This window comes from Mobula birostris, chromosome 17, assembly GCF_030028105.1.
Source record: "Mobula birostris isolate sMobBir1 chromosome 17, sMobBir1.hap1, whole genome shotgun sequence".
NCBI classification, from domain to species: Eukaryota; Metazoa; Chordata; class Chondrichthyes; order Myliobatiformes; family Myliobatidae; genus Mobula; species Mobula birostris.
The window spans coordinates 28,459,785-28,472,945 of NC_092386.1; the positions used below are offsets into that span (position 1 = coordinate 28,459,785).

At 41.9% G+C, this 13,161-nt stretch overlaps 2 protein-coding genes across 8 annotated transcripts in view; one reads left to right on the top strand and one right to left on the bottom strand.

Annotated features, from left to right (window-relative positions):
• Positions 1–1,051, bottom strand: part of dtwd2 (DTW domain containing 2) — a 140,228-nt gene extending 139,177 nt beyond the window's left edge. For both annotated transcript variants that reach the window (XM_072281436.1, XM_072281437.1), the window contains exon 1: positions 756–1,051. In XM_072281436.1, coding sequence (XP_072137537.1) covers positions 756–1,036 — 281 coding nt within the window. In that variant the 5' untranslated portion in view covers positions 1,037–1,051. The remainder of the gene's footprint in view (positions 1–755) is intronic.
• Positions 1,052–6,130: 5,079 nt separating this feature from the next.
• Positions 6,131–13,161, top strand: part of LOC140211578 (dmX-like protein 1) — a 199,880-nt gene continuing 192,849 nt past the window's right edge. For all 6 annotated transcript variants that reach the window (XM_072281438.1, XM_072281440.1, XM_072281439.1 and 3 more), the window contains exon 1: positions 6,131–6,441. In XM_072281438.1, coding sequence (XP_072137539.1) covers positions 6,355–6,441 — 87 coding nt within the window. In that variant the 5' untranslated portion in view covers positions 6,131–6,354. The remainder of the gene's footprint in view (positions 6,442–13,161) is intronic.

Sequence of the window (13,161 nt, forward strand, 5' to 3'; positions counted from 1 at the left end):
CTCAGCAAGTCAGGCAGGCAAAATCTGTGTGTGTGTGTGTGTGTGTGTGTGTGTGTGTGTGTGTGTGGGGAGGGGGGGGAAGAATAAACAATAGACATTCTGTGCCATGACTGATAAAGGGTTTTGGTTCCCTCCGTATATGCTGCCTAACTCGCTAAATCCGTCCAGCATTTTGTGCGCATTGCTCAACATTTCCAGCATTTGCAGCACCTCGTGTTGAAAAAAAAATCAAGTTAAGGCCGAGTTTATTTCTAAGGGTGGTATCAGTGAGTTTACTAGAATGGGAGGATGGTGAAAAGGTGCACGTAAAGAATATTGCATTAAGACACATGATCTTAATACGCGGAGTGAATGAATACAAACGCACAGGGTGTTGGACTGGAGCGCAACAGGACTTCGCCGGATAAGGAAACTTCACGTAGTGTCTGTGGCGACCAATAATGCAAGAGTTGTCCTGTCAATCAAATGAGCACCCAGCAGGGCACTGGGGAATGAAACCTTGGGGAGAAAGGGCAGCGGTACTTCAGAAGTGTTTCCGTAATGAAAAACACTGCATTCCAACAACAGTCCTCGGGAACGGAGAGAACAGAGAACTTTAAATTCATAAGACAATCTAACTGAAGGAAATCAATGTCATCCGCCACTTAACGTTGTACCTGGCTGTGAAGTCCAGGTGACCGAGGCCAGGCTGTAGCTGCCACTCGGGCCCCACACTACCCGCGTGGTTCTCTTTTTTTTCGGGTTAAGTACTGTACCTGCATCTGGAGCATGTCGGCCTTTTCCCCGCCCCCTCCACCGGCAACTCTGACAGTTCCTGCAGAACGTTTTGTTCTTCCTCCGCGCAGACTGCACTGGACCGCCCACCTTCCGAGTCTGCGGCTGCCTCGCCTCTCGCCCTCTCGGGCTCCATGTTGACCAGAAGCGAGGGCTCGTCCCGCACCAGCAGACACAGAAGGAGATCAGGCGCCCGGCAGAGGGTGCGGCGTGTCAGGTCGCATTGCCTGCAATACGGGATTGTGACCATCAGGGGGCGCATAGATCCTGCAGAAACGGGGACTAGTGACTGTGCTGCAGTTAGTTCGGGAATTGAAAAAGTTGTTTGGGTGTTGTGTTTTCTTTTGACCGGTGCTGATGACATGATATTTCTACTTTTTATTCTGTCACTATGTATTTGTTATTCTCTTGCTTACATCTCCCTTCTTGGCTTAATGGCAGTCTCCCCTCATGCTAGCCAAAGGAGCACCTATTAAATATTGTTCATACCTATTAAATATTTTCTATGCAACGAGATAAAATTAGTCACAGTCATTAAGCTAGTAGAGCAGAGGGTTAAGCACATAGCTTTGTGGTGCAGGTGTACTGCTGGTGATTGTGGAGGAGATGTTAATCCATACTGACGGGTCTGCAAGTGAGGAAATCATGGATTCAGTTGCACAGGGAGATACTGACACTTAAGTCTTGGAGCTTAGCGATTAGTTTTGAGGGAATGATAATGCTGAGCTGTAGTTAATGATGGGCATCCTGATGTATGCATCTTCGTTGTCCAAATGTCCAGAGCTGAGTGATGAGCCAAAATGGCTCTCTGTTATCGACCTGTTGTGGCAGTGGGCAAATTGGAGTGGATCCAAGCCACTCCTCAGGCAGAAGTTGATGTGTTTTATGGCCAACCTCTGAAGGCATTTCATCACAGTGGATGTAAGTGCTACTGGACAATAATCATTGAGGTAGGTTCACTTTATCTGTTCACTGTAGCCTGTTCTTGCTGATAGCCCGACAGCTCCAAACCAGATTTATACCACTTCCAACCAGCTGGGCTTTGTACTGAGGGTAAAAGATTGGCAGATGGACTTTATTAAGACAAGTACGAAGTGACATCAGTGCAGGACATAGACAGTGACTGGCAGATTCCTGGGAAGCATTGTCGAACAGAAGCAGTAGGGGTACAAGTACACAGTTCATTGAAAGTGGGTGGACAGGGTGGTAAGGGGGCATATGGCACACCTGCCTTCATTATTTGGGGCATTGATACAGGTGGTGAGAACATCACGTTACAATTATAGAAGAGGTTGGCAAGTCTGCATCTGGGATATTGTATGTAGTTCCGGTCAGCCCACTATAGGAAGGATGTCAGAGAAGATTCACATGGGTGTTTGCTGGGCCCGGAGGGTTTGCGTTATAAGGAGCGATTAGACAGATTCCCCTGGTGTGAAGGAGGCTAAGGGGTGACATTACACAGGTTTGTAAAATTATGAATGGCATAGATAGATTGTGACAGGGTTTACCCCCCATGGTAAGGGAGTCTAAAACTAGAGAGCATAGGGCAAAGGCGAGAGGAGAAAGATTTAAAGATGAAATGAGGGACTAAGTTGTTTTCCCGCACAGAGGGTGGTGGGTATATAGAATGAATTGTGAGAGGAACTTGTAGAAGTAAGTAAAATTACAGTGTTTTAAAGACATTTGGACAGATACATAGATTGTAAGGTTTAGAGGGATACAGGCCACACACAGGAAAATGGGCCTAGTTTAGGTAAGCAGGTTGAATAGTTTTCTGCGCTGTATAACTCCATTGCTTGACTGATGTCTGTGTAGAACTAATGTATCCAGTTACAGATTACCACCACCACTCAATTCTGGAGAAAATAGCCAGTAAAATGTGTGATTGTCTGTCAAAAGCCTACTCCTAGTCGGAGAGGAGCAGGAAAATGTCCATTCTTCTCTCCTGTACATAAGTGATCATTTTGCTGAAAACTACAAAGCTGTCACTAAAACTTTCAGCAGGGTACAGTGCAGATCTGATCTGGTGAACTTCCTGCCTCAGGGCAACAACTTTGTGCAGAAGCTTGTAATCCCCCATCTAACAGTGATACAGGTTCCTCATTTTTATGTTATCTTTCCCCACTCCTCCTCTTGACAAGGGTGATGGTACCTTTCAACATGGATTGTATTACAGTGACACTGCATCAATTGCCATAGTATGGGTAAGTTTCTATGTCATAGTCTTGTTGCATTGGTTGTTTTTATGTCCTAATCCTGATTTGGTTCCGTTCATTCCTTCCATAAATTTGTGATCCCAGAACATTTTTTTCTTCCAAGTTGAACTTCCAATCTATACTTATCTGCTACCTATAACATTTTTATTCCTCAAAGTACCATATTCACAGCACATTCTTCACTCATTGCTGATCTTACCCTGCTGCACTAATTTACAAAATCCCATTATTAGGTCCTTCTCAAATTGATAGGCTGTGACTTGTGGTGACTACAGTGTATGAGGATTTGTCTGCATTGGAACTATATCAATGAGTTGGCTCCATCCCTCCCCCTCCTGTCTTCTCCTATCATTTTGGATCTCCCCCTCCCCCTCCAACTTTCAAATCTCTTACTCACTCTTCCTTCAGTTAGTCCTGACGAAGGGTCTCGGCCTGAAATGGCGACTGCACCTCTTCCTAGAGATGCTGCCTGGCCTGCTGCGTTCACCAGCAACTTTGATGTGTGTTGCTTCAATGAGTTGGCTATTGGCATCAAAGATAGCAATTTCATGTGTGCTGGTAATACCAAGCCAATAAGAATGTGTGATGAGAATGAGAACCTGAATAAATGGAAACAAAATGGAGATGGAATGCAATAGAGAAAAATGGAACTTGGTCTATTCGGTAAAGAAAATTGTACGGTAATGTTGAGTATTTTTAAATGGCACTGAACTGGGGACTGTTGATTTTCAGTGGGACCTGTGTGTTATATATAAATTACTGAAGACTGATATGCAAGTGCAACTTGCATTTAGGAGATAATTATACTTAGTGCTTTATTGCTGGAGGATTTAAGTATAAGAGTAAAGGAATCTTACTATACAATTTTAGAGTACCCTGATGATACCTTGCCTGGAATTTTGTATTCAATTTCGGTCCTAAAATAAATGTATTTACTTTACAAAACCGGCAAAGATTAAGCAGGCTGTTGCCTACAATGATGGGTCTTCTGTATGATGAAAGGTCGAGTGAACTTTCTTCTCCATAGTTTAAAAGTAATCACATTGAAAGACACAAAATTGTTAATGGACTTGATAGTTTGAATATAGGAGGATGTTTCCCAGGCTGAGGAGTCTAGAACCCGGATCACTTTTTCATAAGGAGTAGGACATTTGGGACAAATAGGAAATCAGTGAAATACTAACACAAACACTGGCAAGCAAACAATTTGCAAAAGAAGGCAAACTGTGCAGATACAGAAAAGAAACAATAAATATGTAATGAACGTGAGTGAAGATATCCATGCTGGTTCAAGAGCCTGATGGAAATCAGTGAATATCTAACACATTCTCCCAAACTTATAATTAATCCATGAAGGAATTCAGCCAGTCCACCAGTGTCTGCGAGGGGAAAGGAGTGGCTGACATTTGACCTGAAACATTAACAACTTCTTCCCTTTCACAAATGCTGCTCAACCCCCTGAGTTCCTCCAGCAGATTGCAGTTACAGAATACAGCATCCGCAGTCTCTTGTGTCTTAATATAACTAATACATTTTCATATAATCTAACCCATTCTTCCTTCCTACTCTCCTGTAATCATCTTTAGACAATTTTTGAATAAGTCTATACTGCCTTTTGTGCAACTCAGCATTTCTAAACAACTAATCCAGTTATCTGTGCAGGCTGAAACTTCAAATTGCCCTATCCTCTCTTGGCAATCTCCTGCCCACCTGAACTAAAGGTCAACCCTACCAGTTGTCTTTCTGCCTGATTTAATCCATTTGCTATCAATGCATCAGGAAGAAAAAATTACGACTTCTGTTAATATTTTCCTCCATTTCGTGCTTCACTCTGTTATTTTTGAGATGGCATTTTTCAGGACTTTTAAAAAAAATGGTTTATGTCATGACATACCGAAGTTCCAGTATCCTGTTTTATCTTTAAAGTCATAGTTACACAGTATAGATTCAGTATCCTGTTTTAACCTTAAAATCATAGTTACACACCACAGTTCAAGCCCTTCAGCCTAACAAGACCATGCCAGCTATCCATCATCCAATAATGCAAATCCCATGTTAATTCCATTTTTATTCTCCCCATATTTCCATCATTTCTCCACAGTTTCTATCACAAACATACATACAGTATGAGGGGCAATTTACAGCATCCTACAAACTACATCTTTGAGATGAGGAAGGAAACTCGTGTGGTTACAGGGTGAATGTGCAAACTCACAGACAGCAGCCAAGGTCAGGACTGAACTTGGTTACTGGCGTTGGAAGATACCCTCTCCACTGACTACATTACTGTGCTATCCATTGTTCCACTGATTTCTCTTTCTTCCGTTAATGCTGTTCATGCCAAATTCTGTGTTTCCATTAAGATATTGCTCTCAACTCATCCTTGGTGATTTGAATCTTCATTTGTGGTCGTTTTGTTTTTTTTCTTCTCTTTGCATCCTTCAAACTCATGTCTGCTCTGAACCTTTCCCCTCCAATATAAAATTTTCTACTCCATTAAAAGGGCTACCATTTAAAATATAGCCTCACGAGCTTTATGGGGAAATTTGTGAAAAGAGCATTATAAACGAAAGTAGTTATAAATTCGTTGATCTGCACGATAATGCTATGATAAATCAGAAGATTTCAGCTGAACCATTACCAGGATGAAAGCTACCCAACGAGATTGAGAGAACACAGACATTACTCTTCAGGCTGCTAGTCCAAAGTGAAGTAAACTGGTTCCAGCCGGACATAAATCTGAAGATGTTATCACATGATCTTCTCTTTCCTTCGGCTCGCCCTACGGCGAACCCTCCTTATACCATTTTGACAGTGCATACACTCCTCCTTGGCCCCGTTGGTTCAATGGTCCCCAATCTCTAATTTATTTTTTATTTCCAAATGCCCTTGCTGGTTGTTATTTTTCCGGTTGCTGACAGCAGTTCCTGGAAATTAACCCCCAACTCAGAACATATTGACAACGTTGGAATTGGGGGCGGGGGGAGATATAATTCCTGGTCGACTTCTTTCCTGGTCGCTCCACCTATTCCAGAGTCACCATCTCTGTAACTCCCACCAGCAGCCTTCCGTCTCCATAACAACGCCAGCTCCAGTCAGGAGCGCTTCCAGCTGCGTCAGCTCTCGCGAGAGTAGGATGTGTCAGCAAGATGGCGGGTGCGGGTTGTGAGTAGGGTCGGTGAAGAGGGAGAGACTCGCACCTGAACCGCAAACAGAATTGTGCGAGTGTCGACCGAGCCTGGCGCCCTCCCTCTGACAAGTGCCGCTGTTGCTGGCCTGAGATGAGCCCGGGGGCCGACAACGAGCCGGCTGGGTGACGCCGCTACTTCTCTCCCGAGCTATCCGCTGCCATCGAGAGTGAAGAATGAATCTTCACCAGGTCCTGACCGGCGCCGTCAACCCCGGCGACAGCTGTTTCTCAGTGGGCAGTATCGGCGAACAACCGTTCACGGTCAGTGTGCAGGAATATGAATGCACAGAGGAGGAGACTAGGGGTGGGGTAGTGTGGAAAGGGTTATTTAACCGTCTTATATCCCTACATAGGTTGTCTGTCTTGACCTCATTAGTGCTTTTGCCCTCCCCACCTCGGCTTAAAATGGGGATTTCTTCCAGCTTCCACTCAAATATCTTCTATTCCTGGTGACCATGCACCTGTTAAACTAGGTTAAACATAGCCGTCTGGTTTCTATAGATTCAACTTGTTCTGTCAGCCTTGATTAGTAAATGCATCTTGGTTCGTTTTTAAAGTTCCTACTTGAAGAAAACTGCGGGGGTGTTAGTTGAGTCACTAAAATTGCAAGTAACTTGATAACGCTCTGGGAATGTTTCGTGAACGCCTATTAAATTTGCTTTCTTGTGTGTTACTGAATTAAGCAGCCCAGGAAGCTGCAATTTCATTTTTATGATCTGAAGTAACTTGTTGCAAGGCGTCAGGGAAGCTATGATAAGCAATAGTAAGATTCTCTTGTAAGGTTCATCTTATCTGTATCTCCATTCCAGTTTCCCCTGAAGCCAATGTTGAATATTATATGGGTGTGGAAAAATAGTGCTAACCTGTTGTTTGCAATCATCCATAGTTGCTTAGAGTCATAATTTAACTGTTTATGCTACTGCTTAAGTACCTTTTCAGAAATGGGGGCATTTGGATAGAATAAGAGGTCTTCACTTGTGATTTGCAAAATTGTGTGCCGATAGAGTAGTAGTTCTGTGAAGCCATTTGTGCATATTTTTCTGAATAAAATGATAGTGTTGAAGTTTATTTCTTGGGGTCAAAATGTAGAGTGAAATTGGACAGATCTGCTATGCTAATTGAAATAAAATGTTTGAGGGTATAGCACAGGTTGCCAACAGCCTGGTTAGAATGAAAAGAAGACTGCTTTGTGAGTCATGGACTTGTCCATGCTGATCAAGATGCCATATCCAAGCTAGTCCCATTTGTCAGCATTTGGCCCTTATTCTTCTAAACCTTTCCAATACATGTACCTGCCAAACTGTCTTTTAAAAGTTGTTTTATTTGACTGAAACATTTCTTCTGATAGGTGATTCCACATAAATACCACTTTTATTTTTTAAAAGAAGTTGCACATCAAGTCCCTTCTTGAGTCTCTTCCCCTCTCTCCTTAAACCTATACCCTAGAGCTTCGATTCCTTAACTCTCAGAAATAAACTGAGTGTATTCATCCTGTCTATATCCCTCCTGCTGTTATACTGCGTGGTAGCGAAGCAGTTAGCACAATCGCTTCAGGGCCAGCGATCGCCCAATGAGATGTGCTTCGCGCTGCTGTCTGTGAGTTTTGTCTGGGCGCACCGGTTTCCTCCCATGTTTCAAAAATGTACATTTAGGGTTAGTGAGTTAGGGGTATGCTGTGCTGACGCTGGAAGCATGATGACACTTGTTTGCTGTCCCCAGCACAATCGTTGGACATTAATGCAAAATGATGCATTTCACTGTATGTTTCGATATGCATGTGACATAGGTATTCTTTAATCTTAAAACCTCTATAAGATCACTTCTCAATCTCCTACTGTATGGTCTGAGGATTATAGTCCTAGACTGACAACCTCTCCCTATAACTCAGTTCCACAGATCCTAGCAGCATCCTTCTAAATTATTTCTGCACTCTTTCCAGTTTAATAACACCTTTTCTGTAACAGAATAAGAAAATGAACACACTTCAGCAGTAGCAGCCTCACCAGCATCCTGTAGAACAGCATTTTTCTTAACCTTTTTGCCCGGAGGAACCTTGAAATAATTTTCATGTCTCAGGGATCTCCGTGTAAAAATGATTATATCTGCAGCTCATGGTACATTAGTATGATCAGTAAGTTATAGATATAATACTCCAGAAATATTTGTCAATGCCCTTTTGAGTAGTGAGTAAATTTTTAGCCACGCTTTCTTGGGGAAAAACAGGTAGTTAAGCTTAGTTTACCTTTCTTAAATTTAATCTCTTTATTTGTCTTTAATAAATTTTAAAAAATTGTAAGGCAAACATAATAAATTTCTGTTAAATAACTGGCTTAAGCCAAAATGGGATTACTTATTTTTTTAATAAAGATAGGCTCAGTAGATTTAATGTAACTAAAGGTCCTTCATCTCTTACAGTGTTCAGGGCTTCCTTCATCAAATCGGTAACTTCCTCTTGATTTTCACTACTGAAAGTCACGCAAGTGGAGACACGGGAATACTGTTGCACTCAGATGTAGAAGGATCTTTTGATGCTGTTTCCATAACAGTTTTGTTTTACCAGTCAGGGTTGTTAGCCCTGGCCTCTACCCTTTGAACTGTTTGCCATGGGTGACCTATCAGAGCCAAAGCATAAAGCCCTGACTCCAGCCAGTGTAGCTCTCAGTGTGAGTGGGGTCATTGAGGCACACAATGAAGAAATTTTGAAACATAGTTAGGTTAATTCTGTCAATTAATGATGCAGGATTTTACTTAAATTTAATAAATAAATGAAACATGAATCTCAAGAAAATACATGGAAAATTAATTCATGGTGAGCTTAGATTAGCGGAGTGAATCAATAAGCCTCTCACTATGGCGAGCTATCATGATTGTAAACTGCAATGATTTTAGTTTATTTTTGCCATATGTACTAAGATGTAGTGAAAAGGCTTGTCTTGCATACTATTCATACAGATCAAAATTATTCCACTGTATTTTGAGGTAGAACAAGGTAAAACAATAACACTGCAGAAGAAAATGTTGAACCTGTATAGAAAGTATGCTGCAGGTCAACAAGGTGCGAGATCGTAATAAGGTAGATTGGAGGTCAAGAGTCCATCTTATTGTACAAGAGTTCTGTTCAAGGGTCTGTTTACAGCAGGATAGCAGCTGTTCTTGAGCCTGGTGGTATGTGCTTTCAGCTTCTTGTTTCTTCTGCCCAATCAGAGGGGGGAAGAGAGAATGTCTGGGGTGAGTGAGGTCTTTGATTATGCTGACTGCTTTACTGAGGTGTGAGAAGTATAGAGAACTGGCAGGTTTCCATGATGTGTCCATAGCTCTCCAGTTTTTTGAGGTCTTGTGCAGAGCATTTGCCGGACATCGCTGTTACGCATTCAGATAAAATGCTTTCTATGGTGCCTCAATAAAATATTGTTAAGGATTGACAGGCTCATGCCATATTTTTAATCCTCCTGAGGAAGCAGAGGTGTTCAGAAGTTTTCTTGGTCATGACAAGGACATGTTATCGATGATGTTCACTCCCAGGGACTTGAAGCTCTCAACCTCAACACTGTTGATGTAGACAGGAGCATATGCACTGCCCTCTTGGTGAAGTCAATGTCATGCTGTTTTGTTTTGTTGATTTTGAGGGAAAGGTTGTCATGACACCATGTCACCAAGCTCTCCATCTCCTTCCTGAATAGAACTGGGGATTATTATGCTTGCTGTCAAGAATGTAAAAATGTTTCATCACAGTGGTTTCAAACATTGACTCATGTTGATACTGGTGCAACTGACATGGAATCTGAATTAAATTTGGTCAGCTGATAGCCCACCAGTATAATGCCTTAATTCAAAGCTAACTTTCCCTTAGAATCATTTAGTGATGCTGTCAGGCACTCGTGGATCAGTTGCAAAGCAGTTGGGTAAATGTAGAATCCTGTATTTTTGCATAGTGTTTGTTCAATGGAGCCAAACCCCTGTCTTTTACACTTCATCAGGTATAAATGTCAATATAGTCCAAATGGAAAACAGGCTTTCAGCTCTGCATAAATAATATTAAACAGTCTTTGGGCTACATTCACATGTACTGACTGAGAACAAAACTAAGGCAAACCTATTAAAACAGCAAATTACTCGTTGAGCACCAATGGGAAGAATTATTGCATAGCATGCCAAAAATGGTTTCTCGTAAGCTGATGTGCTCATTCCTTGTCCAACGACCTGGTTTGAATGCTTAGAAACAATCAGCCAAAACTATTTAATGTAGAATGTATGGGAGACATATTAAGCATGGTATCAGATAATGATACTGCAGTTGGTGGATAGAAATGTGCTACTCCTCAGATAAAAAATATGTTGGGGAAGAAACATAAACATGTTTAAATGCATGCATAGGAATAAATACCACAAGTGATTACAAATGAAGTAGAGCTGTACTGCCAAATGACAATGGCTGGTGATTTATGTGTATCTCAAATTATAATTAGAAACACATTTAGTTATATCCATTGTACTTCAATGAAGCATTTAGTGCGAGTGGAGAAATCTTAGGCAACAACAAGGAAGTTTTATCTATTAAGAAAGATGTTCAGAGTAGATTAGTGGACAAAGTCATGTGATCAATAGAGGGAAGAGTCATCTTTCTATCTTTACTATAGATACAAAACAATGGTGTTATGAGTCATGAAATGGATACAGAGAGTCTTCAATGGGATATAGACATGCTAAGTGATTGGATGTCAACATGGTAGATGAAGTGTTACTGCAAAAAATGAAAGCTTAACAATTACAGAAACGAAAAACAGACTTTACTGATTGGGAAATATTGATGTGGGTATCCTTGTACACACTTAAAGGTGCAGAAAACAGCTGGAAAAGCAAATGATATATTGGTCTCATCAGAAGAAATTTTGAATATTGGTGGAACGATTATTGTATTTATATGTGGCCTTGTTTTCTGATGACTCTGCCATAGTTGGAGGCATCAGCAAGGGTGATGAGGCTGAGTACAGGGCTACAGTAGGAAACTTTGTCACATGATGTTAGCAGAATTATCTGCAGCTTAATGTGAAAAAGACTAAGGAGCTGGTGGTAGACCTGAGGAGAGCTAAGGTACCGGTGACCCCTGTTTCCATCCAGGGGGTCAGTGTGGACATGGTGGAGGTTTATAAATACCTGGGGATACGAATTGACAATAAACTGGACTGGTCAAAGAACACTGAGGCTGTCTACAAGAAAGATCAGAGCCGTCTCTATCTCCTGAGGAGACTGAGGTCCTTAAACATTTGCCGGACGATACTGAGAATGTTCTACCAGTCTATGGTGGCCAGTACTATCATGTTTGCTGTTGTGTGCTGGGGCAGCAGGCTGAGGGTAGCAGACACCAACAGAATCAACAAACTCATTCGTAAGGCCAGTGATGTTGTGGGGATGGAACTGGACTCTCTGATGGTGGTGTCTGAAAAGAGGATGCTGTCCAAGTTGCATGCCATCTTGGACAATGTCTCCCATCCACTACATAATGTACTGGTTGGGCACAGGAGTACATTCAGCCAGAGACTCATTCCACTGAGATGCAACACAGAGCGTCATAGGAAGTCATTCCTGCCTGTGGCCATCAAACTTTACAACTCCTCCCTTGGAGGGTCAGACACCCTGAGCCTGTAGGCTGGTCCTGGACTTATTTCCTGGCATAATTTACATGTTACTATTTAACTATTTATGGTTTTATTGCTATTATTTATGGTGCAACTGTAAAGAAAACCAATTTCCCCCGGGATCAATGAAGTACGACTATGACTATTTGATGAGACCTCACAAAAAGTCTTGTTTTCAGTTTTGATCTTTTTACCTGAAAGGTTACATACCTGCCACAGAAGGAGTGCAGCAAAGATTGAAGTGTGTGGATTTCTGGAATGTTTGGATCTATATTCTCTAGAACAGTGGTTCCCAACCTGGGGTCCTGTAATACTCTACTTAATGGTATTGGTCCATGGCATAAAAAAGGTTGGGAACTCCTGCACTGGAGTGTTGAATGTGAGGTAATATTGTTGAAGCTTATAAATTTCTAACAGGGTTCAACAGAAAGGATGGAGGAGCAATGTTTTGCCATTTGTGAACCAGGGGTCAGAGTCTTAAATCAAGCTAAGGCCATTTAAGATTTAAAATAAAACTGGAAGAAATTGACAGACTAACCAGCATCCGTGGAGGGAAATGGACAGTGGGCTCTATGGGCTAAGATCCTTGAAGTCTAGCTGAGGGTTGTCAACTGTCCTTTTCTCTCCACCAATGCTGCCATCTCCATTGAAATCCTCCAGCAGTATTTTGCTGCAACTTCTGCCACCTGTAGTCTTGTGTCACTGTTTTGGATTGAATGCAGGTAAATGTCTTCATTCAGAGGATAAGAAATCTTTGGAATGCTTAACCCTAGGGCTGTGTGGGCTTGATCATGAGTTCATTCAAAACATGTTGATGACGTTCTGGATATTAGGGGGATGGCTGTGGGTATAGAGCAAGTAAATAGTTGTGGTAGAAAGTCACAGAAAAGTACAGAACAGAAACAGACCCATCTAATCCACGTCGAGCCACAGGTCAGGTTCTGAAAGACTGCGCAATCCAACCGACAGATATATTCAACATCTCAGTGGAACAGTCCATTGCCCCCTCCGTTTTCAAGGTGGTAACTATCATACCAGTGCCAAAGAAGGTGACAGTAACTTGCCTAAATTACCATCATCTGGTGACATTAACATCAACCATTATGAAATGCTTTGTGTGGCTGGTCATGGAGCATATTAAAACCTTTCTCCCAGCTACACTAGATCCTTTCCAGTTTGCTTATTGCTCAAATCAATGTACTGATGATGCAATAGCTTCTGCCCTCCATTCTGTCCTGTCCCAGCTGGAATACAGGGTCTCGTATGTCAAACTGCTGTTTATACACTTCAGTTTAATATTCAACACCATCATACCCCAGAAACTGGTGGGAAAGCTGCCGTTGTG